General features: G+C 46.5%; 1 protein-coding gene across 6 annotated transcripts in view; it reads right to left on the bottom strand.

The window, feature by feature from the left end:
• Positions 1 to 27523, bottom strand: part of LOC147109047 (D-glutamate cyclase, mitochondrial-like) — a 103173-nt gene that overhangs the window by 54568 nt on the left and 21082 nt on the right. For 5 of the 6 annotated variants that reach the window (XM_086002610.1, XM_086002613.1, XM_086002612.1 and 2 more), the window contains 2 exons: positions 5312 to 5465; positions 613 to 726 (listed from right to left, as the gene is read on the bottom strand). In XM_086002610.1, the coding sequence (XP_085858736.1) occupies positions 613 to 726; positions 5312 to 5465 (268 nt within the window). The remainder of the gene's footprint in view (positions 1 to 612; positions 727 to 5311; positions 5466 to 27523) is intronic. The other variant, XM_086002611.1, reaches the window with a different exon arrangement.

A 27523-nucleotide genomic window follows, 5' to 3' on the forward strand; every position in this document is an offset into this window, starting at 1 on the left:
AATTTTAAAATCGAGGCATTGCTTAATCTGGAGCCAATGTAGGTCAGCGAGAACAGGGGTGATGGGTGAACGGGACTTGGTGCGGGACACAGGCAGCCGAATTCTGGATGACCTCAGGTTTACGTAGGGTAGAATGTGGGAGGCCAGCCAGGAGTGCATTGGAGTAGTCAAGTCTAGAGGTAACTAAGGCATGGATGAGGGTTTCAGCAGCAGATGAGCTGAGGCAGAGGCGGAGACGGACGATGTTACAGAGGTGGAAATAGGCGGTCTTTGTTATGCTGCGGATATGTGGTCGGAAGCTCATTTCAGGGTCAAATATAACACCAAGGTTTCGAACAGTGTGGTTCAGCCTCAGACAGATGTTAGGGAGAGGGATGGAGTTGGTGACTAAGGAACGGAGTTTGTGGCGGCGACCGAAGGCAATGGCTTCAGTCTTCCCAATATTTAATCGGAGGAAATTTCTGTTCACCCAGTACTGGATGTCGGATAAGCAGTCTGACAATTTAGAGCTAGCGGAAGGGTCGCGAGAAGTGGTGGTGAGGTAGAGCTGGGTGTAGTTAGCGTATATGTGACGGTGGGCTAAAAATTCTGGGGTTTTACGCCACCCGCTACCGGCAAAAAATAGCGAAACGAGGGCGGCCTCCACTGTTTTGCCAGCTGGTGGCGGGTCCCGTGGCGTCCTCCATTTTCCCAGGCCTGGCAGCACTGTCGGTAAGACGCATTGCCCTGCAAATTAAAATGAGGGTGAGGTGATATCAGACACCGTGCAACGCCGACTTAACATCACTACAGCAAACTTGGACGTTTGCACTGAGTTCAGCGCTGGGTCCTAAGCTCGCTATGTAAGCCTAGCGTGCAACAGACTGACAGAGGCACTGTCAGCGCATCTAAAAGAGACACACACATCTTTTAGGTAAGTTTGCATTTAAACTTCTGGACTGGGTTTTTTTTTAATTGAAGTAGCGGCTTGCTGCAATAGATGTTAAAAGTTTTTTAAGTGTGCAGGGAGTGCTGTTGGATGCTTGCAAGGCCTTGGAATGTAAAGGAAGACCTCTGAAAAGACAGAAAATGCTGCAAATACTCAGCAGGTCAGGCAACATCCGTGGAGAGAGAAACAGAGTTCACATCTCAGGTCGAGATGCTGCCTGACCTGCTGAGTATTTCCAGCATTTTATGCTGTCATTTCAGATTTACAGCATCCACTCGCAGAGGAAGAAGCTGAAGAGGAGGAAGCAGGAGAGAGGGAATCAGGCGGAAGGATGCATCCCAGACAGCCCCTTTTGGCCTGGATGTCCGGGATGGAATCATCCACCTGCAGTACCAGAGACCACAACCCCAATTCCCCTTTCAACATTAGTCCCACACCTTCCCTTCCCTCTGCTACTGACCATCACAGCATCCTCTTGGCCACGATGCTGAAATGAAAGCCACCACAAAGCAAACTTTCCAAACCACCTATATACGTCTATCCATCCAATATGACATCAAGAAATCAACTCATTACCCTTATACATTCCCTTAGTGACTGTCTTGTGTGTGCCTTTGCCTATTCTACTGATGTCATGCAGTGCCACCCCAGTGGCTGCAGCATGGCTGGTGGAAGGCTGCTGACTTTCAGTGGGGGACACTGCAAATGGCTTTGCTGGTCGACTTTGAGGAGTTGGTGTGCGAAATTGAGTGACAGTGTTTCTTCTTCTTCTTCACTCTCCTTTCCCTCTTATTGGCCACCTCCTGGCTGGGCAGGCTGCATTTCTTGGGTGTGTGAAATGAGGAAGGCATAAGGGTGGAGTTGTGGTGAGAGGAGGGTGGAAAAGCAAAAGGTGCATCCCAGAAGGAGGATAACATATGAGGATGCCCACCGCTGGCCAAGGGCTCAGCCATGCCCCTGCCAAGAATGGCCAGCACCGTCTCCTCCAAGAGGGTGAGGTGAGGCTAGGAATGGGAGATGTGCCTCGTGATTGGTACAGATTGTTGGTAGGTGAGTGATTGGGGGGGAAGTCGTGCATTGAGCAGTGTGTGAGGCTAGTGGTGCAGTTAGTAGGAGATGGCTTTTAGAAGATGCATTCGATGACCTTGACCAGTGGTCTGAGGTCATGAAGCTTCTTTGGGCACTGGAGCCAGGTGGTGGGGGCGACACTGCTTTGATGTGGTCCCACATCCTTCTTTCTGGAGGGCCTCCTGGCCCCTGTGGGTAGAGGACATCTCTTGAAGTGATGATCGCCTGCACAAAGCTGGAGTGCTGCGTGCGAGACCGTGGAAGCTGCTTCTCCGGCTTGCTGAGTCATTTGTGTCACTTTTCCCATTTTTTGAGGTTCAGAATTGAATTCAGCTTTAAGAGCTGAAGACTCCCATTTGGGACTTCTTTTTAATGCTTCTTTTTTTTAAGAGGCAGTAAAGGCTGAAAGCTGCATTTCTTTCACTTCATTTTGATTTTTATTAGTCCCTAGCAAACTCCATGACCTCGCTTCCAGAGGCTGTTGGAAGCTGGAACGAGGACTTCGACTCCCATGCCGGCACTAACAGCAGCAGGAGGTCGTTACATGGTAAGTTAGCGCTGGGCTACAAATCGTTAGCCCCCAGCATGAATTTTTCTCTGGTAGCGCTTCGACCATTTTCAGCGGCCGTTAACCCGAGTTGCCAGTCACGAATTTTTAGCCCACTGTGTTTTCAGATAATATCGCCGAAGGGCAGAATGTAAATGAGAAATAGGAGGGGGGCCAAGGATAGATCCTTGGTACAGACAGAAAGTGATAATAGAGAAAGAGAGCGAGAGAGAGAGAGAGAGAGAGAAAAGCTGGCAGTTACTGATTAGAGAAGGATCACCTATCAGACAACAGCCTGCTGTCAGTACGGGCCCCGAGGTTATGACAGGTTTAGTAACTGTGGGTCCACAACACAAAAATGCACATAATGTGACACAAGTTAGCAACGGACCAGCAATTTCACTCCAAGGGGTTACCCATTAGCTTAGTAGCTAAGGTCATCACCCAGTGCAGCACTGAACCGTGCAGACCAGAAGAGCCTGATCTCAGACCTTGACTGGGGCTGAGTTAGCTGATTGCAGCCAGGGGCTGAAATTGGAGTGTTTCAAATGACAGTGTGTCCCAGGTTGGGACAAGAAAGTCGGCCAGAATTCCTGCTCCTCATCCTCTTCTGGTGATTCCTACCACAAAGTCTGCATGGGTGCGTAGCGTGCGGATGGTTGCGATGCCTCCCAATGTCCAATAGCTGACCAACACTCACTGGGCTCACAAAAGGGCTACTTGGGTGAGGTGCTGGTGTGTGCCCAGCACCTGTGGAATCATAACCCAACCACAGGTAATCACCTACAGGAGGGTAATGAGGAAACTTGGGGAGGGGGGAGGTAGAGAACTACTGAAATCATCTTCTAGTGTTTGACACTCACAAGCTAAACTCAAATGAGTCAGTTAATGTATTAACCTCTTCTATAAAGCTCTCAGACTTTGTCCTGCAATCCAATATATATTAACTTAGGTGTGTAATATATAGTGACTTGTAAACTGAAAGCGGCTTTTGCATGTTAGTGCAAGTGACAGATTCCAAAAAAACAAGATTAAACGTTAAACTAGGGATGAAAGGTCAGTGCTTCAATGGGTTTCTTTTTAATGCTCGATGTCTTCTCATGTTTTTACACTCAGCCACGAAGAATGGTCACTTGGCTACGGTACCTGACAGCACCATTGGAGTTTCACCCCAGCGCCAGTCAGGACGGTCAGGAGACAGGGAATTTTGTTTCTAAAGAAAGAGCTGAAAATGTCAAGGGTTGAGGCCAATGTTCCCTGTGAGCTGCGCTTTTTCTGCCTGGCCAGTTTCTTTTAATGCGCGGTCCCTTTAAATTTCTGCGCATTGCCTGCATTTACAACGTAAAAGCCAGTGAGTGGCCTGCGCGTGTACGCACCTTAGCGGGAACGTTGGTTGAGGCCACCATATGGCTAACAAGCAATCAAGAGCTCGACCACTCACATGCCAGGATCCTCACCAATTGTTTTGCACTCACAGTATTTCTTGTGAGTTACTAGTGTCAGATACCCTATTCTTATAAACATATATATGTAGGATTAGGATTTGGTTTAATTTTGTATGCTTAAGGTTTTTATTTTGTTTTCACCTATTAATAGCTTGTAGACCTGTACTGTATAATAATAAAATGGTCAAGATGCTCATTCCCACAATTCTTCTAGGTATGGATGACATTTAGCAAGAAAAAGCTTTTAGTAACGAGTGCTAAATAAGGGGTCAATGATCTCCCAGACAAGTGGGTAGCCTATATCACAAACAAACAAAACAATGGGCAGCAGACCAGTTGGGAAACTGAAAAATAACTCCTTTTAGGGGATGGTTGTGTGTGACTAGAGCCCTATAAAGATTTTAAGCTTTCCTTCACAATTCGTAGGGAGCGACAAGAACGAAAGAATCGACAAAGGTTACATTATCTATCCAGAGTGAAATCGGGTAATATCGTTTATTTCTTTGTATGACTATTGCTTAAGACATTTTTCTAATCGTTCATAGCATGTGGGCATCGCTGGCATGGCCAGCATTTATTGCCCATCCCTAATTGCCCTTGAAAAGGTGATGGTGAGCTGCCTTCTTGAACTGCTGCAGTCCATATGGTGAAGGTACTCCCACAGTGCTGTTAGGAAGGGTGTTCCCAGGACTTTGACCCAGCGATGATGAAGGAACAGCGATATATTTCCAAGTCAGGATGTTGTGTGACTTGGAGGGGAATTTGCAGGTGATGGTGTTCCCATGTGCCGCCTGCCCTTGTCCTTCTAGGTGATAGAGGTCGCGGGTTTGGGAGGTGCTGCCGAAGAAGCCTTGGCGAGTTGCTGCAGTGCATCTTGTAGATGGTACACATTGCAGCCACGATGCGCCGGTGGTGGAGGGAACGAATGTTTAAGGTGCCAATCAAGCAGGCTGCTTTGTCCTGGATGAGTGTTGTTGGAGCTGCACTCATCCAGGCAAGTGGAGAGTATTCCATTACACTCCTGACTTGTGCTTTGTAGATGGTGGAAAGGCTCTGGGGAGTCAGGAGGTGAGACACTCACCGCAGAATACCCAGTCTCTGACCTGCTCTTGTAGCCACAGTATTTATGTGGCTGGTCCAGTTAAGTTTCTGGTCAATGGTGACCCCCAGGATGTTGATGGTGGGGGACTGCGTGATAGTAATGCCTTTGAATGAGTATGTCAGGACTCGTTTAAACTCAATAAAGATTATTTGCAACCAAATTGGTGTTAAGTTCAAGAACCTTACACTAGGAAACAACATATAAGGAGTGCTTGAACCTACCTTATATCAGAAGTGGTGCTGAGTGGTGGGGAGCTCCACTCGCCAAGTTTACTCCTGTACAGCAATGGCAGTGGTCCATTGTTCGCCAAGCAAAATTTCTCAAAGTCATCGGCAAGCTGCTTGTTCACTATCACAATGTTGGCTTGCTTGAAACCTTTTGAGATAAATCCATAAGACTCGAGTAATTATCTACACTGGATCAAAGACAAACTTCCTAAAATACCAGGTAAAAAGGAAACTTACTGGGCCGGACGAACAGCGCCAGCCATTTGTTGCACTTCTCATTTTAAACTAGTAAATGGGAGGGGGGGGAGGGCTCAGGGCGAAATTGCAGTACAAATAGTAGTTCAAAAACAAACGAAAGGGAAGAGAGTAAAGTAGCAGTCAGAAATTGTGCTTCAGGTAAAGAGAAAACTAAAAGATGTAAAGCGATTAAACCAGGAGAGAGAAATAAGAAACATGTGAGTAAAACATCAGAGCTGAAGGACAGGCTAGGGTGCGTGGCCCAAATAAGTGTTCTTTATACAAACGCACGGAGTATAAGGAATAAATTGAATGAACTACAGGCACAAATTCAAATTGGAGGGTATGACATGGTAACCATTACTGAGACATGGCTGCAAGACAGTTATGACTGGGAACTAAATATACCAGGTTATGAGGTCTACAGGACAGATATGAAAAATGGCAGAGGGGGAGGAGTAGCCTTAGTGATCAAGGATGAAATCACTTCAATGATAAGAGAGGATTTAAAGAGAGGTAAACAGCTTATGGGTTGAATTAAGAAATAGGAAGGGGATCTAAGACTGTAGTGGGAGTTGTGTATAGGCCCCCTGGTAGCAGCTGTGAAGTGCTAGATTGTATAAATGCAGAGATTAGACAAGTGTGTAGCAAAGGCAGAGTGGTTTTAATGGGGGATTTTAACTTTCATATAGATTGGGATAAGCAGACTAGCACCTGTCAGAAAGGTAGTGAATTTCTTGAGTGTGTCCGGGATAGTTTTCTACAACAATATGTCCTAGAGGCAACAAGGGGGCAAGTCATATTAGATTTAGTAATGAGTAATGAGCCAGATTTAGTTAACAGCCTAACTGTGCGTGAACATTTATCCAATAGCGATCATAACATGATTGAGTTCAGCATAACGTTTGAAAGGGAGAAACGCGAAACAGATTTGGGTAAGGCCAACTTCAATGGGATGAGGCAGAGACTGTCCACAGTAAACTGGGCAAATCTGTTAATGGGTAAAATGACAGAAGATCAGTGGGAGATGTTTAAAAAAGAATTTACAGGTAATGTGATACAGAACCAGTTTATACCCCTGAGGGGCAAGAGCTCTATTTGCCAGAAAAAACAGCCATGGACAACTAAAGAGGTAAGGGACAGCATAAAACTAAAAGAAAAAGCATAAAAAATACAAAAATTAGCACAGATCCGGGCGAATGGGAAAGATACAAAGAACAGCAGAGGGTCACAAAACAGATAGTAAGAGCTACAAAAAGGGAGTATGAAAAGAAACTTGCAAGGGATATCAAAATCAATACAAAGAATTTTTACAGTTACATTAGGAAAAAGAGGGTGGTCAGAAGCAATGTTGGCCTCTTAAAAACTGAAAGTGGTGATATTGTCAATGACAATGGGGAAATGGCGGACATGTTGAATAATTACTTTGTGTCAGTATTTACAGTAGAAGAAGAGGATAGCATGCCGGAAATCCCAAAGAAACTAATACTGAATCGGGGACAGGGACTCAATAAAATTAACATAAGTAAATTAACAGCAATGAAGAAAATAATGGCACTAAAGAATGACAAATCCCCAGGGCCAGGTGGTTTCCATCCCAGGGTTTTAAAGGAAGTAGGTGAGCACATTGCAGATGCCCTAACTATAATCTTCCAAAGTTCGCTTGATTCAGGAACCGTCCCTTTAGATTAGAAAATTGCACATGTCACTCTGCCTTTTAAGAATGGTGAGAGAAGGAAACCAGGGAATTATAGACCAGTTAGCCTAACATCTGATGTCAGGAAATTGCTAGAGTCTATAATTATGGATAGGGGGACTGAACACCTCGAAAATTTTCAGTTGATCAGAGAGAGCCAGCATGGATTTGTGAAAGATAGTTCATACCTGACAAACCTGATTGAATTTTTTGAATAGGTGACTAAAGTAGTGGACAGGGTAATGTCTGTAAGGGTGACCCCGAGCTTCCGGTCGCCTGTCATTTTAATTCACCGCTCCATTCCCACTCGGACCTCACCGTCCTCGGCCTCTTGCATTGTTCCACGGAAGCTCAACGTAAACTCGAGGAACAGCACCTCATCTTCCGATTAGGCACTTTACAACCTTCCGGACTCAATATCGAGTTCAACAATTTCAGATCATAACCTCGGCCCCTATTACATTTTTACTTATATTTTTTATCCACACCTTTGTTTTGGTTTCCCCCCACCCCCCTTTCCTTTTTTTTTCTCTCTCCCACATGGCAGCTGTCTCCCATTCTGCCAGCGCATTTCACACCTAATCTAGAGCTGTCTTTTGTCTCCACTAGTCCTATCACCATCTCGTCTCATTTTGAATACCTCTTAATGTCTCTTCACTTCTTTTGTTCTCTCCCAGCCCGGCCTCTTAATCTATTTCATTCCCTGTGCCTCTTTAGTCTTGATAAAGGGTTTTGACCCAAAACGTTGACTCTAATTTCTCTCCACGGATGTTGCCTGGCCTGCTGAGTTTTTCCAGCATTTTCTGTTGTTATTTCGGATTTCCAGCATCTGCAGTATTTTGCTATCGTACAGGGTAATGTCTATGGATGTTATTTATATGGACTTCCAGAAGGCATTTGATAAAGTCTCATATAAGAGACTGTTATCTACGGAATTGAGGGCAAATTATTGACCTGGTTAGGAAATTGGCTGAGTGGCAGTCGACAGAGAGTAGGGATATTGGGCAGGTACTCTAATTGGCAGGATGTGACTAGTGGTGTCCCATAGGGATTTGTGTTGGGGCCTCAACTATTCATAATATTTATTAATGACTTAGATGATGGCATAGAAAGTCATATATCCAAATTTGCCGATGATACAAAGATAGGTGGAATTGTAGGCAGTGTAGATGAAAGCATAAAATTATAAAGTGAATGGGCAAAACTGTGGGAAATGGATTTCAATGTAAGCAAATGTGAGGTCATCCACTTTGGACCTAAAAAGGATAGAACCGGGTACTTTCTAAATGGTGAAAAGCTAAAAACAGTGGATGTCCAAAGAGACTTGGGGGGGTTCAGGTACATAGATCATTAAAATGTCATAGAATCATAGAAAGTTACAGCACGGAAGGAGGCCATTTCGGCCCATCATCGCCTCGCCGGCCAACAAAGAGCTATCCAGCCTAATCCCACTTCCCAGCTCTTGGTCCGTAGCCCTGCAGGTTACAGCATCCCAAGTGCACATCCAAGTACTTTTTAAATGTGGTTAGGGTTCCTGCCTCTACCACCCTTTCAGGCAGTGAGTTCCAGACCCCCACAACCCTCTGGGTGAAGAACTTTCCCCTCACATCCCCTCTAAACCTTCCTTCAGTTACTTTAAATCTGTGCCCCCTGGTTTTTGACCCCTCTGCTAAGGGAAATAGGTCCTTTCTATCCACTTTATCTATGCCCCTCATAATTTTATACACCTCAATAAGGTCTCCCCTCAGCCTCCTCTGTTCCAAGGAAAACAAACCCAGCCTATCCAGTCTTTCCTCATAGCTAAGATTCTCTACTCCCGGCAACATCCTTGTAAATCTCCTCTGTACCCTCTCCAGTGCAATCACATCCTTCCTGTAATGTGGTGACCAGAACTGCACGCAGTACTCTAGCTGAGGCCTAACTAGTGTTTTATACAGTTGAAGCTTAACCCCCCTGCTCTTGCATTCGATCCCACGGCTAATAAAGGCAAGCATTCCGTATGCCTTCTTAACCACCTTATCTACCTGGCCTGCTACCTTCAGGGATCTGTGGACATGCACTCCAAGGTCCCTTTGTTCCTCTACATTACTCAGTGTCCTACCATTTAATGTGTATTCCCTTTCCTTGTTAGCCCTCCCCAGATGCATTACCTCACACTTCTCCGGATTGAATCCACTGTTCTGCCCACCTGATTAATTTATTGATATCTTCCTGCAGTCTACAGCTTCCTTCTTCAGTATCAACCACACAGCCGATTTTAGTATCATCTGCAAACTTCTTAATCACACCCTCTATATTCAAGTCAAGATCGTTGATATATACCACAAAAAGCAAGGGACCTAGTACTGAGCCCTGCGGAACCCCGCTGGAAACAGCCTTCCAGTCACAAAAACACCCATCAACCATCACCCTCTGCTTCCTGTCTCTGAGCCAGTTTTGAATCCAACTTGACACTTTGCCCTGGATCCCATGTGCTTTTAACTACGTGACCAGTCGGCCATGTGGGACCTTATCAAAAGCCTTGCTAAAGTCCAAATACACTACATCAAATGTACTACCCTCATCTACCCTCCTGGTTCCCTCCTCAAAAATTTCAATCAAGTTTGTCAGACACGACCTTCCCTTAACAAATCCGTGCTGGCTATCCTTGATTAATCCATGTCTTTTAAATGAAGATTTATCCAGTCCTTCAGAATTCTTTCCAATAATTTTCCCACCACCGAAGTTAGGCTGACTGGCCTGTAATTACTCGGTCTATCCTTATCTCCCTTTTTAAACAAGGACACCACAGTAGCAGTCCTCCAGTCCTCTGGCACCACACCTGAAACCAGAGAGGATTGAAAAATGATGGTCAGGGCCTCTGCTACTTCCTCTTCTTGCTTCGCTTAACAGCCTGAGATACATTTCATCCAGGCCTGGGGATTTATCCACTTTTAAAGCTGCTGAACCCCTTAATACTTCCTCTCTCACTATGTTTATTTACATAGAAACATAGAAACATAGAAGATAGGAGCAGGAGTAGGCCATTCGGCCCCTCGAGCTTGTTCCACCATTTAATGAGATCATGGCTGATCATCCAAATTCAGTACCCTGTCCCTACTTTCTCCCCATATCCCTTGATCCCTTTAGCCTTAAGAAATATATCTAACTCCTTCTTGAATATATTTAATAAGTTGGCCTCAACTGCCTTCTGTGGTAGAGAATTCCACAGGTTCACCACTCTCTGGGTGAAGAAATTCCTCCTCATCTCAGTCCTAAATGGCTTACCCCTTATCCTTAGACTGTGATCCCTGGTTCTGGACTCCCCTGCCACCGGGAACATCCTTCCTGCATCTAGTCTGTCTAGTCCTGTTAGAATTTTATAAGCTTCAATGAGATCCCCTCTCATTCTTCTAAACTCTAGCGAACATAAGCCTAATCGGCCCAATCTCTCTTCATATGTCATTCCTGCCATCCCAGGTATCAGTCTGGTGAATCTTCGCTGCACTCCCTCCATGGCAAGAACATCCTTCCTCAGATAAGGCAACCAAAACTGCACACAATACTCAAGGTGTTTATTTCATCTAACATTTCACACTCCTCCTCCCCCGATAGCAATGTCTGCTTCGCCCCTCTTCTTTGTGAAAACAGACGCAAATTATTCATTAAGAACCCTACCGACATCTCCCGTCTCCACACACAGATTACCCTCATGATCTCTAATAGGCTCTACCCTTTCTTTAGTTATCCTCTTACTCTTAATATATTTATAAAACATCTTTGGGTTTTCCTTGATTTTACTTGCCAAGAATTTTTCATGCTCTCTCTTTACTTTCCTATTATCATTTTTAATTGCACCCCTGCACTTTCTGTACTCCTCTAAAGATTCTGCAGTATTTTGCCCTCAGTATCTGTCATACGCCTCCCTTTTTCTCTTTATCCTTCCCTGTATTAGCGTGAGATTAGCGTGCAAAATTAAGTCACATGGGATTGGGGGCAAGGTATTGACTTGGATAGAGAACTGGTTGGCGGACAGAAGGCAGAGAGTTGGAATAAACGGGTCGTTTTCCGAGTGGCAGGCAGTGACTAGTGGGGTACCGCAAGGATCGGTCCTAGGACCCCAGCTGTTCACAATATATATTAATGATCTGGACGAGGGAATTGGATGTAATATCTCCAAATTTGCAGACGACACAAAGCTGGGTGGGAGGGTAAGCTGTGAGGAGGATGTCGAGAAACTCCAGTACGATTTGGACAGATTGGGTGATTGGGCAGAAACATGGCAAATGCACTATAATGTGGATAAATGTGAGGTTATCCACTTTGGTGGCAAAAACAGGAAGGCAGATTATTATTTGAATGGCAATAGATTGGGAGAAGGGGAAGTGCAAAGAGACCTGGGTGTTCTTGTGCACCAGTCGCTGAAGGTAAGCATGCAGGTGCAGCAGGCGGTTAAGAAGGCAAATGGTGTGTTGGCCTTCATAGCAAGAGGGTTCGAGTACAGGAACAAGGATGTCTTGCTACAGTTGTACAGGGCCTTGGTGAGACCGCACCTTGAGTATTGTGTGCAGTTTTGGTCGCCTTACCTGAGGAAGGACGTTCTTGCCATGGAAGGAGTGCAGCGAAGATTCACCAGGCTGATACCTGAGATGGCAGGAATGACGTATGAGGAGAGATTGTGTCGATTGGGCTTATACTCACTGGAGTTTAGAAGATTGAGAGGGGATCTCATCGAAACCTATAAAATTCTGTCAGGCCTGGACAGACTAGATGCAGGAAGGATGTTTATGATGGCCGGGGAGTCCAGAACCAGGGGTCATAGTCTAAGGATAAGGGGTAAGCCATTTAGGACTGAAATGAGGAGGAATTTCTTCACCCAGATAGTGGTGAACCTGTGGAATTCTCTGCCACAGAGGGCGGTGGAGGCCAGTTCATTAAATATATTCAAAAAGGAGTTGGATATATTTCTTACGGCTAAAGGGATCAAGGGATATGGGGAGAAGGCAGGGACAGGGTACTGAATTTGGATGATCAGCCATGATCTCATTGAATGGCGGAGCAGGCTCGAAGGGCCGAATGGCCTACTCCTGCTCCTATCTTCTATGTTTCTATGTTTCTATGTATGTCTCTAGACATCCAGGGGGCTCTAGATTTGTTAGTCCCACCTTTTTTCTTTAAGGGCACATGTTTGGTCTGAACCCTCCGGATCTCCTCCTTGAATGCCTCCCACTGCTCTGACAATGATTTACCTCCAAGTAGCTGTTTCCAGTCCACTATTGCTAAATCCCCTCTGAGCTTAGCAAAATTTGCTTTTCCCCAATTTAGAATTTTTATTCCTGGTCTATCCTTGTCCTTTTCCATAACTACCTTAAATCTAACAGAATTATGGTCACTAGCTCCAAAATGCTCCCCCACTGATACGTCTTCTACCTGTCCAGCTTCATTCCCTAAAACTAAGTCCAGAACCGCCCCCTCCCTTGTTGGGCTTGCTACATACTGGCTAAAAAAGTTCTCCTGGATGCATTTTAGGAATTCCGCACCTTCTATACCCTTCACACTAATTTTATCCCAGTTAATATTGGGGTAGTTGAAATCCCCTACTATTACTGCCCTATAGTTTTTGCACTTTTCAGAAATTTGTCTACATATTTGTTCTTCTATCTCCCTCTCACTGTTTGGGGGTCTGTAGTACACTCCCAGCAGTGTGATTGCCCCTTTTTTGTTTTTCAATTCGACCCATATGGCCTCGTTTGATGATCCCTCCGACATATCATCCCTCCTTACAGCTGTAATAGTTTCTTTAATCAATACCCCCCTCCCTTTTTACCTCCCTCTCTATCCTGTCTGAAAATCCTGTAACCAGGAATGTTGATCTGCCATACCTGTCCCTCTTTCAGCCACGTCTCTGTAATGGCTATAATATCATAGTCCCAAGTATCTACACCTGTGCCCTCAGCTCATCTGCCTTGTTCGCTATACTCCTTGCATTGAAGTATATACCATTGAGTACAGGCAAACCTCCTTGTTGACTACTATCTAGCCCTTGATTCCTCTGTCCTTCCAATTTACTTTCTATGTTTTTGTTTTCCAATTCCAGTTTTTCTTCCCTCCCTATTGACTCTATATTTAGGTTCCCATCCCCCTGCCAAGCTAGTTTAAACCCTCCCCAACAGCACTAGCGAACCCTCCCATGAGGATATTGGTCCCGTTCCCGTTGAGGTGCAACCCGTCTGGCTTGTAGAGGTCCCACCTCCCCCAGAAACGGTTCCACTTCCTCAGGAATCTAAAGCCCTCCCTCCTACACCATCTCTCCAGCCACACATTCATCTGCTCTATCTTTCTATTTCTGAACTCACTAGCACATGGCACTGGTAGTAATCCGGAGATTACTACCTTTGAGCAGGTACAGAAAATAATCAAAAACAGGTACAGAAAATAATCAAAAAGGCTAATGGAATGCTGGCCTTTATATCTAGAGGACTAGAATACAAGGGGGTAGAAGTTATGCTGCAGCTGTACAAAGCCCTGGTTAGACCACACCTGGAGCACTGTGAGCAGTTCTGGGCACCACACCTTAGGAAGGATATATTGGCCTTGGAGGGAGTGCAGCGTAGGTTTACCAGAATGATACTCTGACTTCAAGGGTTAAGTTACGAGGAGAGATTACACAAATTAGGGTTGTATTCCCGAGAATTTAGGAGGTTAAGGGGTGATCTGACTGAAGTTTTCAAGATATTAAAGGGAACAGATAGGGTAGATAGAGAGAAACTATTTCCGCTGGTTGGGAATTCTAGGACTAGGGGGCATAGTCTAAAAATTAGAGCCACACCTTTCAGGAGTGAAATTAGGGAACACTTCTACACACAAAGGGTGGTAGAAATTTGGAACTCTCCTCCACAAACAGCAATTGATACTGACTCAATTGTTAATTTTAAATCGGAGATTGATAGCTTTTTTATTAACCAAAGGTATTAAGGGATATGGGCTGTAAAGCTCTTTGGGACGCCATGAGGACCTGAAAGGCTCTATATAAATGCAAATCTTTCTTTCTTTAAGCTGTTGGGGGAGCTCCAGCTGTTCTGTTCAATGCACATCAAAGCTTTAATCCACACACGTAAAAATGATTTTGAAAATAACTTTGTAAATTCCAAAGGAGAACTGGTTTTCACAGCCTAAGCTGACGTGACTGTCATTTCCGCAGGATTTGATGGCTTGTCACTCTCTCTGTCGTCTTTCTAACAGCTTGGCCTAGAAATTGAGTTTGCGCTGCGCCGGGGCTTAACGCCGGAAATTTAGCGCCGGTGCTAAGTCGCGCTGTGCGCGCCAAAAATTCAGTAGCGCCGCGCCCAAACGGCTGCCGGCGCTACTGAAGGCTGTTTGTGCCTGAAAACTGGCGCTACGCGCCGCATTGCGGCGCTATTCCGGCGCTGCGGCGCCCGATGCGGTGCGGCAGGCTCGGGAAGTGCAGGCCTCCTCCTTCAGTTAAGGAGGAGCTGCCTGCACCCGCCCGCTGGCCGGTTAAATCGCCACATAAATGAGCCCGGCACCTCGGGGAAGTGCCGGGCTCGCAGCCGAGAAGCATCTGTTCCGCGGGGGGGGGGGGGTGGGGGAGTCCGGGGAGGGAGGTGCGGGCAGGCGGCCGGCGGGAAAGCGGCCGGCCGCCGCTCCACCTTTATGCGCCGGCGCAAAGTCGTGTAAGACTCTGTTGCCAGAGTCTTAGTTGCGGCTGCCACGGGCGAGGCGGCCGCAACTGAATTTCGGCGCTGGGGCCCGTCACCACGGCAACCGGGACGCTGCGCACACCGATGACGTCATCGGTGCCGGCGCAGCGCTACCGGTGTAACGCCGATGTTGGGCCCTAGTCAATTTCAAAACCGGCTGTAAGTCCAGCGCAATGCCCTCTAGCGCCGCAAAATGGGCGCTAAGCCCACTCAATTTCTAGGCCAAGGTGTTTCCCATTTCCTATATCCAGAGTCTCGACTCACAAAATTTAAGAGCAATCCAAAGCTTGAGTGCATCAAGTGGACAGAATGTCAGCTTGGAAGGGTCATAGGTCATTGGCAGGGAGGGGGTCACCCTCAAAAAATTCCAGTTCACCCATTCTTTAATTTTCATTTGTTTTCAAGGAGGTGTATGTCGCTGGCAAGGTCACATTTACTGCCCATCTCGAGTTGCCCTGAATCGGTGATGGTGGGCTCCTTCTGCTTCAAGCCCCACTGAGTGACCACTTCAGAGAGCATGAAGAGCCAGCCACATACAGTCAGATTGGAGTCATACGTTAGCCAGGCTTGATAGGGGTGGCAGGTTCCCTTTATTGAAGGACATTAGTGAAGGTTGGCTTTGTACAGCCATCTGACAGCTTTTACAACAACAACAACAACTTGTAATTATATAGTGTGGCAGAGCCACTAAGGGACTCTGAACAACTGTACATAATTCCCTTTAACAATCTGTTAGCTACAGCCTGAACCTGTATCTTTGTATATACTGTTTGCATGTACAGAGCGCAGTCCCTTTAAGAGCGCGGGCAAACGCGATGATGTCATGCCGTTAATCACGTGATCCTCCAACGGCGGGAAAAACGTGATGACGTCATGAAGCCGTCCACGGGACCGCCCTGGCAGTCCTTGTGGAGCCTTCGAACTGTAAAGACCTGTATCCGTAGTTCTCTTGCATTTGTCTGTTAAGCTCAGTTAGTTTTACATTAAACTTCTTTTGATTGATCGCCTGAGTCGACCTCAGTCTCTTGATAGGAATGAGACCATTCCTACAATAGCGCCTTTAATGTAGTAAAACGTCCCAAGGCACTTCACAAGATTGTGGATAAGTATTACCCATATTGCTTCCCCTGGTGCTAACCCACAAATTACCAGATTTATTGAATTCAGTTTCACAACTTAAAAAGAAAGACTTGCATTGATATAGAGCCTTTCAGGACCTCAGGACGTCCCAAAATGCATTACAGCCAATGAAGTACTTTTGAAGTGTAGTCACTGTTGTAATGTAGGAAACGCAGCAGCCAGTTTACACACAGCAAGCTCCCACAAACAGCAATGTGATAATGACCAGATAATCTGTTTCTTAAAAAATATTTACTAATTCACAGGATGTGGGCGTCACTGGCAAGGCCAGCATTTATTGCCCATCCCTAGTTGCCCTCGAGAAGGTGGTGGTGAGCCGCCTTCTTGAACCGCTGCAGTCCATGTGGTGAAGGTACTCCCAAAGTGCTGTTAGGGAGGGGGTTCCAGGATCTTGACCCAGCGACGATGAAGGAACGGCAATATACATCTAAGTCAGGATGGTGTGTGACTTGGAGGGGAACTTGGAGGTGGTGGTGTTCCCATGCGTCTGCTGCCCTTGTCCTTCTAGGTGGAAGAGGCTGTGGGTTTTGGAGGTGCTGCCGAAGAAGCATTGGCGAGTTGCTGCAGTGCATCTTGTAGACAGTACACACTGCAGCCACGGTACGCCGGTGGTGGAGGGAGTGAATGTTTAAGATGGTGGATGGGGTGCCAATCAAGCGGGCTGCTTTGTCCTGGATGGTGTCGAGCTTCTTGAGTGTTGTTGGAGCTGCACTCATCCATGCAAGTGGAGAGTATTCCATCACACTCCTGACTTATAGAAACATAGAAACATAGAAGATAGGAGCAGGAGTAGGCCATTCGGCCCCTCGAGCCTGCTCCGCCATTCAATGAGATCATGGCTGATCATCCAAATTCAGTACCCTGTCCCTGCCTTCTCCCCATATCCCTTGATCCCTTTAGCCTTAAGAAATATATCCAACTCTTTCTTGAATATATTTAATGAATTGGCCTCCACCGCCCTCTGTGGCAGAGAATTCCACAGGTTCACCACTCTCTGGGTGAAGAAATTCCTCCTCATCTCAGTCCTAAATGGCTTACCCCTTATCCTTAGACTATGACCCCTGGTTCTGGACTCCCCGGCCATCAGAAACATCCTTCCTGCATCTAGTCTGTCCAGGCCTGACAGAATTTTATAGGTTTCGATGAGATCCCCTCTCAATCTTCTAAACTCCAGTGAGTATAAGCCTAATCGACACAATCTCTCCTCATACGTCATTCCTGCCATCCCAGGTATCAGCCTGGTGAATCTTCGCTGCACTCCTTCCATGGCAAGAACGTCCTTCCTCAGGTAAGGTGACCAAAACTGCACACAATACTCAAGGTGCGGTCTCACCAAGGCCCTGTACAACTGTAGCAAGACATCCTTGTTCCTGTACTCGAACCCTCTTGCTACGAAGGCCAACATAGCATTTGCCTTCTTAACCGCCTGCTGCACCTGCATGCTTACCTTCAGCGACTGGTGCACAAGAACACCCAGGTCTCTTTGCACTTCCCCTTCTCCCAATCTATTGCCATTCAAATAATAATCTGCCTTCCTGTTTTTGCCACCAAAGTGGATAATTTCACATTTATCCACATTATAGTGCATTTGCCATTTTTCTGCCCAATCACCCAATCTGTCCAAATCGTACTGGAGTTTCACAACATCCTCCTCACAGCTTACCCTCCCACCCAGCTTTGTGTCATCTGCAAATTTGGAGATATTACATCCAATTCCCTCATCCAGATCATTAATATATATTGTGAACAGCTGGGGTCCTAGGACCGATCCTTGCGGTACCCCACTAGTCACTGCCTGCCACTCGGAAAACGACCCATTTATTCCAACTCTTTGCTTTCTGTCCGCCAACCAGTTCTCTATCCAAGTCAATACCTTGCCCCCAATCCCATGTGCCTTAATTTTGCACGCTAATCTCTTATGTGGGACCTTATCGAAAGCCTTCTGAAAGTCCAAATGCACCACATCCACTGGTTCTCCCTTATCTATTTTACCAGTTACATCCTCAAAAAATTCCAGTAGATTAGTCAAGCATGATTTACCTTTTGTAAATCCATGTTGACTTTGTCCGATCCTGTCACTGCTTTCCAAGTGCTCTGCTATTACATCTTTTATAATAGACTCTAGCATTTTCCCCACTACCGATGTCAGGCTTACCGGTCTATAATTCCCTGCTTTTTCTCTACCACCTTTTTTGAATAGTGGGGTAACATTAGCTACCCTCCAATCCATGGGTACTGTTCCAGAGTCTATCGAGTTCTGGAAGATGACCAGCAATGCATCTACTATTTCTAGGGCCACTTCCTTAAGTACCCTGGGATGTAGATTATCAGGCCCTGGGGATTTATCGGCCTTCAGTCCCATCAATTTTCCTAACACCATTTCCCTACAAATACTGATTTCTTTCAGTTCCACCCTTTCATCAGACCCTATGTTCCCCGGCATCTCTGGGAGGTTATTTGTGTCCTCCTTTGTGAAGACAGAACCAAAGTATGAATTTAGTTGGTCTGCCATTTCTTTGTTTCCCATTATAAATTCCCCTGATTCTGACTGCAACAGACCTACGCTTGACTTCACCAATCTTTTTCTCTTCACATATCTATAAAAGCTTTTACAGTCAGTTTTTATGTTTCCTGCAAGCTTACACTCATATTCTATTTTCCCTTGTGCCTTGTAGATGATGGAAAGGCTTTAGGGAGTCAGGAGGTGAGACACTTGCCGCAGAATACCCAGCCTCTGACCTGCTCTTGTTGCCACAGTATTTATGTGGCTGGTCCAGTTAAGTTTCTGGTCAATGGTGACCCCCAGGATGTTGATGGTGGGGGATTCGGTGATGATAATGCCGTTGAATGTCAAGGGGTGGTGGTTAGACTCTCGCTTGTTGGAGATAGTCATTGCCTGGCACTTCTGTGGCACGAATGTTACCTGCCACTTATCAGCCCAAGTCTGAATGTTGTCCAGGTCTTGTTGCATGCGGGCATGGACTGCTTCATTATCTGAGGAGTTGTGAATGGCACTAAACACTGTGCAGTCATCAGCGAACATCCCCATTTCTGACCTATGTTGGAGGGGAGGTCATTGACGAAGCAGCTGAAGATGGTTGGGCCTAGGACACTGCCCTGAGGAACTCCTGCAGCGATGTCCTGGGGCTGTGATGATTGGCCTCCAACAACCACAAGCATCTTCCTTTGTGCTAGGTATGACTCCAGCCAGTGGATCATTTTCCCCGATTCCCATTGACTTCAATTTTACTAGGGCTTCTTGATGCCACACTCGGTCAAATGCTGCCTTGATGTCAAGGGCAGTCACTCTCACCTCACCTCTGAAATTCAGCTCTTTTATCCATGTTTGGACCAAGGCTGTAATCAGCTCTGGAGCCGAGTAGTCTTGGCGGAACCCAAACTGGGCATCAGTGAGTAGTTATTGGTGAGTAAGTGCCGCTTGATAGCACTGTTAATGACATCTTCCATCACTTTGCTGATGATTGAGAGTAGACCAATGGGGCGGTAATTGGATTGGATTTGTCCTGCTTTTTGTGGACAGGACATACCTGGGCAGTTTTCCACATTGTCAATTAGATGCCAGTATTGTAGCTGTACTAGAACAGCTTGGCTAGAGGCGCGGCTAGTTCTGGAACACAAAGTCTTCAGCACGATAGCCGGGATGTTGTCAGGGCCCATAGATGTAAGACAGCTACTAGAACAGCGGTATCCAAAGGTGTTCCAGGGAATAGGAAGGCTGAACACAAAACAGATCAGTTTGCATATCGACCCACAAGTGAAGCCTGTGGCCCAGCCACTCAGGCGTATACCATTCAACTTAAAGGGGGCAGTAGAGGCCAAAATAAAACAACTGAGGGACATGGACATTATCGAACCTGTAACTGGTCCCACCCCATGGGTAAATCCTGAGGTTATTGTACCAAAAGCGGATAAGGATGTAAGGTTATGCCTAGACATGAGACGAGCAAACCAGGCAATAGTGAGGGAACGATATCCAATCCCAACCGTTGATGAGATACTCCAAGGTATGAACGGCTCGACGGTGTTTAGTAAGCTAGACCTGAAATGGGGTTATCACCAGCTAGAACTGACCCGAGTCACGAGAAATCACAACGTTTGCAGTACATAACGGAGTATACAGGTACAAGAGGCTGATATTCGGTGTATCTTCAGCTAGTGAGCAATATCAGCACGAGATAGCTAATGCCTTAGCTGGAATAGAGGGTGTTGAAAACATCTCAGACGACATTATCGTGCATGCACACGACCAGGAAACGCACGACAGACGCCTGCATGCTGTCATGACCAGACTAATGGAAAGTGGACTGACACTAAACGCAGAGAAGTGCCAATTCAACATGGACCGATTGATTTTCATGGGAATCCTGTTGTCTGAAAAGGGCATCGGACCAACAGCAGAGAGAGTGCGAGCGATGGCAGAAGCTCGGGAACCAGAGAATGCTACAGAGGTGAGGAGTTTCTTGGAACTCGTTGGGTAAAGTAGCAGATTCATCCCTCAGTTTGCAACGCTATCAGAGCCACTGCGACGCCTGACGAGAAAAGACACACCATTTAAATTTGGATCACAACAGAGACAGTCATTCAGTGCACTCAAGGAAGAGTTGGCCAGAGCCGGCACTTTAGCATATTTTGATAAGGACACACCAACCAAGGTGATAGCAGATGCCAGTCCTGTAGGTTTAGGCACAGTACTAGTTCAGGACCAATAGGGACAAGAGGTGCCAATATGCTATGTAAGTCGTAGTTTAACAGACTGTGAGAGGAAATACTCTCAAACAGAGAGAGAGGCCTTAGCTCTTGTATGGGCTTGTGAGATGTTGCATCCATATGTGTATGGCCGAAAATTTAACTTGGTAACTGACCATAAGCCATTACAAGTGATATACAGCCCACACTCTAAACCCTGTGCCCGTATAGAGAGATGGGTACTTAGATTACAGCCGTACGATTTTAAGGTGATACACATTCCAGGCAAGCAAAACATTGCAGACCCACTGTCACGATTGCTGGGGGAGACAGCATAACAGGAGAGACATGCTCATGGCTCAGATGAATACGTGAGATTTGTAGCTGTGAGTGCGACACCAAAAGCACTCACTACTAGAGAGGTGGAGGAAGCCTCTGCTACCGACCCAGAGCTGATTGAGGTACGGAAGGCAATCACAAACGGACATTTTGAGAACTGTAAAGCTTATGCAGCAATTGCAAATGAGCTGTGCGTAGTGGGGTACCTAGTTCTTCGGGGAACACGCATCGTGCTACCCACAATGTTACACGCACGAGCCCTGGTGTTAGCACATGAAGGACACTTGGGAATAGTTGGAACAAAGCAACATCTCAGAACCAAGGTTTGGTGGCCTGGCATGGACAAGGCAGCTGAAAAACACTGTAAAGCGTGCCACGGCTGTCAGATAGTAGCCAGACCCGACCCACCTGAACCGTTGAGACCAACACCATTACCGGAGGGCCCCTGGCAGGATGTAGCTATAGACTTACTGCGACCCTTGCCATCCAACCACTCCATTCTTGTGGTAGTTGATTATTATAGTCGCTACTATGAATACGACATCATGACCTCCACCACAACAGAGAAGGTTATTGATAGTTTAGAGTCAATCTTCAGCCATCATGGTTTGCCAATCACCTGCAAATTTGATAATGGTCCCCAATTCAGATCTGAATTATTCAAAGAATACTGTGAAAACAACGGGATCAAACACCTGAAAACGACAGCAAAATGGGCTCAGGCTAACGGAGAAGTCGAACGCCAGAATGCATCGCTGATGAAGAGAATCAGAATTGCTCAGTCAGAAGGACTAGATTGGAAACGTGTACTTAGAAAATATGTGACTGTGTACAGGAGCATTGACCATGCCACGACAGGAAAGAGCCCGGCAGAGCTGCTCTTTAAACGGAAAGTGAGAGGAAAGCTGCCAGATATCACAGAGTCGCGCGCAGACATGGAAGTACGTGACCGGGATGCAGAACAAAAAGGCAAGTCCAAACTGTACGCAGATGAACAGCGGAGAACACAATACTCAGAGGTGGAAGTTGGCGACACGGTGCTGGTACGGCAGGACAAAGTGGACAAGTTCACCACTCCTTTTAATGCCACACCCCACAAAGTTTTGAGTAAAACAGGGAGTCAAGTAGTAGTAGAATCTCCAGACGGAGCACGCTACTCGAGAAACACTACGTTTGTGAAGAAATACAGAACCAATGGACCAAAGGAGACACTCCATGAGTAGGAGGAAACACAAGGGACTGAGGACAGTATAGTAGACCCTGACACACATACCACTGTGGCACAGGCAATACCCACTGACACCAATATGTCAGACATACCCAATACAGCCAGGCCTCAAAGGGTTAAAAGAAAACCCCAAAGACTGTCTGATTATGTCACAACATAAACTGTGCGAGAACTGCATGGGTGATGTTAAATGTTTAAACCTGGGAATTATTTAATTGTGTGGTAAGACACAAGTTTGTAAAAAGTTTATAAACCAAATAAGTTATGCAGTGTTATTGTAAGCAACTGTTTGTAAACTGCAAGTTTGTTTCCAAGGAAAAGGGGGATGTCATGTATTGATTGCGAGTTTGACACCAGTCAATACGATAATGTAATGTGCATGGCATTATGGGAATTACCCGGGAAAATGGCAGTCGGCCATTTTACGCAATAAAGTGAACATCGCAGTTATAAGCCTGTCTGCCTGAATTTGATGTATCTACATGCTTGATTGAACGCATTAAAGCATAGATACAACAGTGAGGAAGACTTTACAGGGTCGACTGGGCTGGGTGTGCCGGTGCCAGGTGGTCTGTCCAGTTTTATTCTTATGTTTCGTCGCAGTTTGTTACAAATGAGCGGCTTGTTAAAGCACTTCAGAGAGAACCACATTGTTGTAGGTCTGGAGTCACATATAGGCCAGACCAGGTAAGGACAGCAGGGTTCCTTCCCTAAAGATGGGTTTTTACAACAATCCAGTAATTGCATAGTCACCATTTCACCAACTGATACTAGTTTATTTTTTTAAATCCAGATCTGAGATTTGAACTTACACCTCTGAATCTACTGGACTACTAGCCCAATGACAATACCACTATGCTACCTTGATGCTGGTTGAGGGATAAATATTGTCCAGGACCAATGTTACCTTTAAGCTGCACGGCCGTGCAACTCTCTGGACCTGCCGCGCAGCCGGCTCACCGTTTTTCAATGCGAAAATCTGCGCATGCACGGTATTTTGAATGGGCTACGCAGCCCCTTAAAGGTGCCGCGCACCTAAAAAAAAAATTAACAGGAACATTGGCCAGGACACCGGGAGAACTCCCCTAACCTTCTTCAAAATAATGGGCAGAGATCTTTTATGCCCTGAGGTTGTAAAAGGCACTATATAAATGCAAGTCTTTTTCTTCAAAGTACCAAAAGTGATGAAGGTATTAATGTGCACCCGAGCACAATCAGTTGCTTCAAATCCTGAATCACCCAAGTGTCAATCCTGCAGTTCTTTCATTGGGCACCATCCTTCTCGGGCTAGGTCTGTCCACACTCTGCTATCAATATGAAACCAGGAGGTTTATTGGCCTAGAAATTCATTAAGGCGCTGCCAGCTTTGCGCCCAGTTAACGCCTAAAGAGTGATTTTGCGCCAGAAATGAGTTTGTGCAGATATTCAGCGCAGCGGTATTGGCGGCGGTAGCCGTTAGCGCTGCGCCGGCACCAATGACGTCATCGGTGTGCGCAGTGCCCCGGTTCCGCCCCGAAACCGGCCCGATCCCCATATTTAGTTGCGGCCGCCTCCTCCGAAGCGGCCGCAAACAGCGACCAGAAAACGGGGCCGTCCTGCTGCCTTAGTGGGGCGCTTTAAAGCGGAAGGTGCGGCCGGCCGCTTTTTCGGCGGCCGCCTGCCCGCACCTCCTTCCCTGGCCTCCTCCACCACCCCCCCCCCGCGGCATTGCCGGCTGCTTTCCGCGAGCCCGGCACTTCTCCGTGGTGCCGGGCTCATTTGCCGGCACTATCCAGCGGCGATCTCCCCATTGCAGGCAGCTCCCCCTTAAGAGAAGGAGGAGGCCTGCAGTACCGCAGCCTGCCGCTCCGCAGCGGCTGGCACAGCGGCGCCAAGAGCGCTGATATTCAGTGTCAGCGCCCCAAGCGGAGGCGGGCACACCCTGGTATAGCGCCCGGTTGCGAATTGGGGCGCTAACAATGAATATCTGACGATTGCTATAGGCTTCCCGCCCAGCGCTAACTTTTGGGCGCTAGCCAGCTGGCGGGGCCATAGTGAATTTCTAGGCCACTGCGTCTTAAAAAAATAGCAATTTGAATAACTGCATGGTACTGGTTTGTAACAGGTTAGTAGGAAGACTTCCTTAGCCTGTGAGTCTATGTCGGTGGGACATTTGTTTTTGATTCCTGGCAAATTGTGTGGGCCCTGGCGCTATAAACTGAGATCAAAGAGCTTCTGGCATTGCCAGGTCCACTGGCAGCACAGTGAGTTCTTGCTGCACTGTGCTGTGTCCCCGGGCACTACTGCTGAAATCAGCTCCCTGGCTACAGTGGGAGGTAAGAGAGCAACCATATTATCCAAATTATGCTACTGCTGTTTCTACCCGTCTCTCTTTTTCTCCTCGCTGCCGCTTCTTCCCCCTTAACTATTCATGTTGATTCTCTCTCCGGCCTTTCCTTTTGATGAAAATGTGATGAGGGAAGGGGCCACCAACACCTGCAGGCTGCATTTTGGGTTGGGGGGGCGGGAAAGACGGCCCTCAGTAGCTCCCTGGGCCCCTCACCCAATCACTTCCGCATCCCTTACCTCATGACCTGCCCACTACACGTTGTCTTCACGCCACCTACTCACTTAAATTATTACACCCACCTCTTCCCCTTTGAACTAACCCACTCAACCCCCTGTATTCTCCCCTACCTCTTGCTCCATCACTCACATTACCCTTAACCCACCATCCACATATCCACCCCAACACCCCCATACACCCACTTGCTGCCCAAAGGCCAGAAATCACCTCTGCCCTACCTGTCAAACTCTCCATGCCTATCTGTTTCCTTCATAGATGTTTTGCTACTTTCAAAATTCAACATCCTATTTTCTTTAAAAAAGCATACCAACTTAGAATGAGGAAAGGAACTGCCTGCTTTTCTCTCTATGGCCGCGATTTTGTAAATGGATGCGGCTTGGGAGCGGGTCAGCTGGTTTCCGGCTTCCAGTCCCGCCCCCAACTGCATCTGGCCCACGGACGTGATTTTCCATTGATTCACCTTGTTAAGCCCACCTTGTGGTCTTGCCAGCCAATTAAGAGGAAGCCAGTCAGATGACATCATTTGATGACGTGTCATCTGCCAGTTTTCTTAAAGGGACCACACACAATTTTTTTTGACAGCTCATTTATCAGTGTTTGACAGCATTGAGGTACTGCAAACACTGACAATCACTGTACAAAGGTGAGCTCTTGCACCCAGGCTCTCCAATGACTCCCTCCATAGGCTAGAACAGATGGCAGCTGCAGGTGAGGTTACAGAAGCAATCTGTCACTGATGAGAGAGGTTCTCCCAATGAGGTGGGACTAGACATCCAATTCAAAACTTGTTACCTACAGAAAAGTGTAAATGCATTAAAAATGATTTCCCCAACATTTTCTTACCTCTGAAACTCACCAGTGCACCATTGGATCCTTCACACCACTTCTGCAGTAGTCATCAATGCAGAAACACTACAGCAGACTCACAACATGCCACTCTTACCTGGCGAGGTGTCCAGACACCGGGAAGCCCAAGGCAGAAGCGGCAAAATTGAAAAAGAGCCTGTTAACAACTATCAAGTACTTATTAACAGGTAGGTAAGTGGCTTTAATCCTCTTCCCGCTGCTAGGTGTCGGGTCCATGCGCAAATCGGGGACCCAACACTTGGGAAGATTGATTGGAGGCGGGTTGACAGCGGGTTTCCTACCCGCTGTCAATCTTTGCGATTTTGACAGCGGTCCCGCCTCCAAACCCGCACTCTGAGCGCCTCTGTCTCTCATAGCTGTTAGGCAGCCAATGGGGAGAACCCACAAGCAAATTCCCAATGACAATATGGATGTGAAGAGTTTGGAGATGTTTCTCTGAGACGGGATGAAGTTGTGTATAAATGTAAGTCTTGTTGCGCTGGAGTCCGAGGTGCAGACATTGCAGGGCATCAGGGAGGGGGAGTGTTACCTGGACACTTTGATCCAGGAGGCAGTCACACCCATTAGGTTAGGTAGTGGTACAGGTCTGGTTAGTGGTCAGGGACAGGAGGGTGTGACTGCGAGTCAGGCAGCTAAGGGGACCCCAGGTGCAGTGCTGGAGGTTCTTGCTGCCTGTGTGGATGAGGGCAACGTCTGCAGGATGGACGAGCAAACTGATCATGGCACCATGGTACAGGAGGCCATTCAGGTGGGGGGAGGGAAAAGGAATGTAGTAGTGGTAGGGGACAGTATAGTCAGGGGGATAGCTACTGTTCTCTGCAGCCGCGACCGGGAGTTCCGAAGGTTGTGTTGCCTGCCTGGTACCAGGGTTAAGGACATCTCCTCGTGGCTAATTAAAGCCAATTACATAGATATGAGGGGTGAGTTGGCTAAGGTAGATTGGTAATAAAAGATATGATGGTAGATAAGGAATAGCAAACATTTAAAGAAATATTTCATAATTCTCAACGAATATACGATCCATTGAGAAATAAAAACTCCACGGGACAAGTTATCCATCTGTGGCTAACTAAAGAGGTTAAGGATCGTATTAGATTAAAAGAAGAGACTTATAACGTTGCTAAGAAAAGTAGTAAGCCTGAGGATTGGGAGAGTTCTAGAAACCAGCAAAGGATGACCAAAAGATTGATAAAGAGGGAGAAAATAGAATATGAGAGTAAACTAGCAAGAAATACAAAAACAGATTATAAGAGCTTCTACAAGTATGTAAAAATGAAGAGAGAAGTGAAAGTAAACGTGGGTCCCTTAGAGGTTGAGACAGGAAAAATTATAAATGGGGAATAACAAAATGGCAGAGACGTTAAACAAATATTTTGTATCTGTCTTCACAGTGGAAGACACAAAAAACATACCACAAATAGTGGGGAACCAAGGGTCTAATGAGAATGAGGAATGTAAAGTAATTAATATTAGTAAAGAAAAAGTACTAGAGGAATTAATGGGACTAAAAGCTGACAAATCCCCTGAACCTGATGGCCTGCATCCTTGGGTTCTAAAAGAGGTGGCTGCAGAGATAGCGGATGCATTGTTTGTGATCTTCCAAAATTCCCTAGATTCTGGAACAGTCCCAGTGGATTGGAAGGTAGAAAATGCAACCCCGCTACTCAAGAAAGGAAGGCGGGAGAAAACAGGGAACCACAGGCCAGTTAGCCTGACATCAGTCATC

This window comes from Somniosus microcephalus, chromosome 12 (genome assembly GCF_052327205.1).
Source record: "Somniosus microcephalus isolate GS21.2 chromosome 12, FLI_Smic_1.0, whole genome shotgun sequence".
NCBI classification, from domain to species: Eukaryota; Metazoa; Chordata; class Chondrichthyes; order Squaliformes; family Somniosidae; genus Somniosus; species Somniosus microcephalus.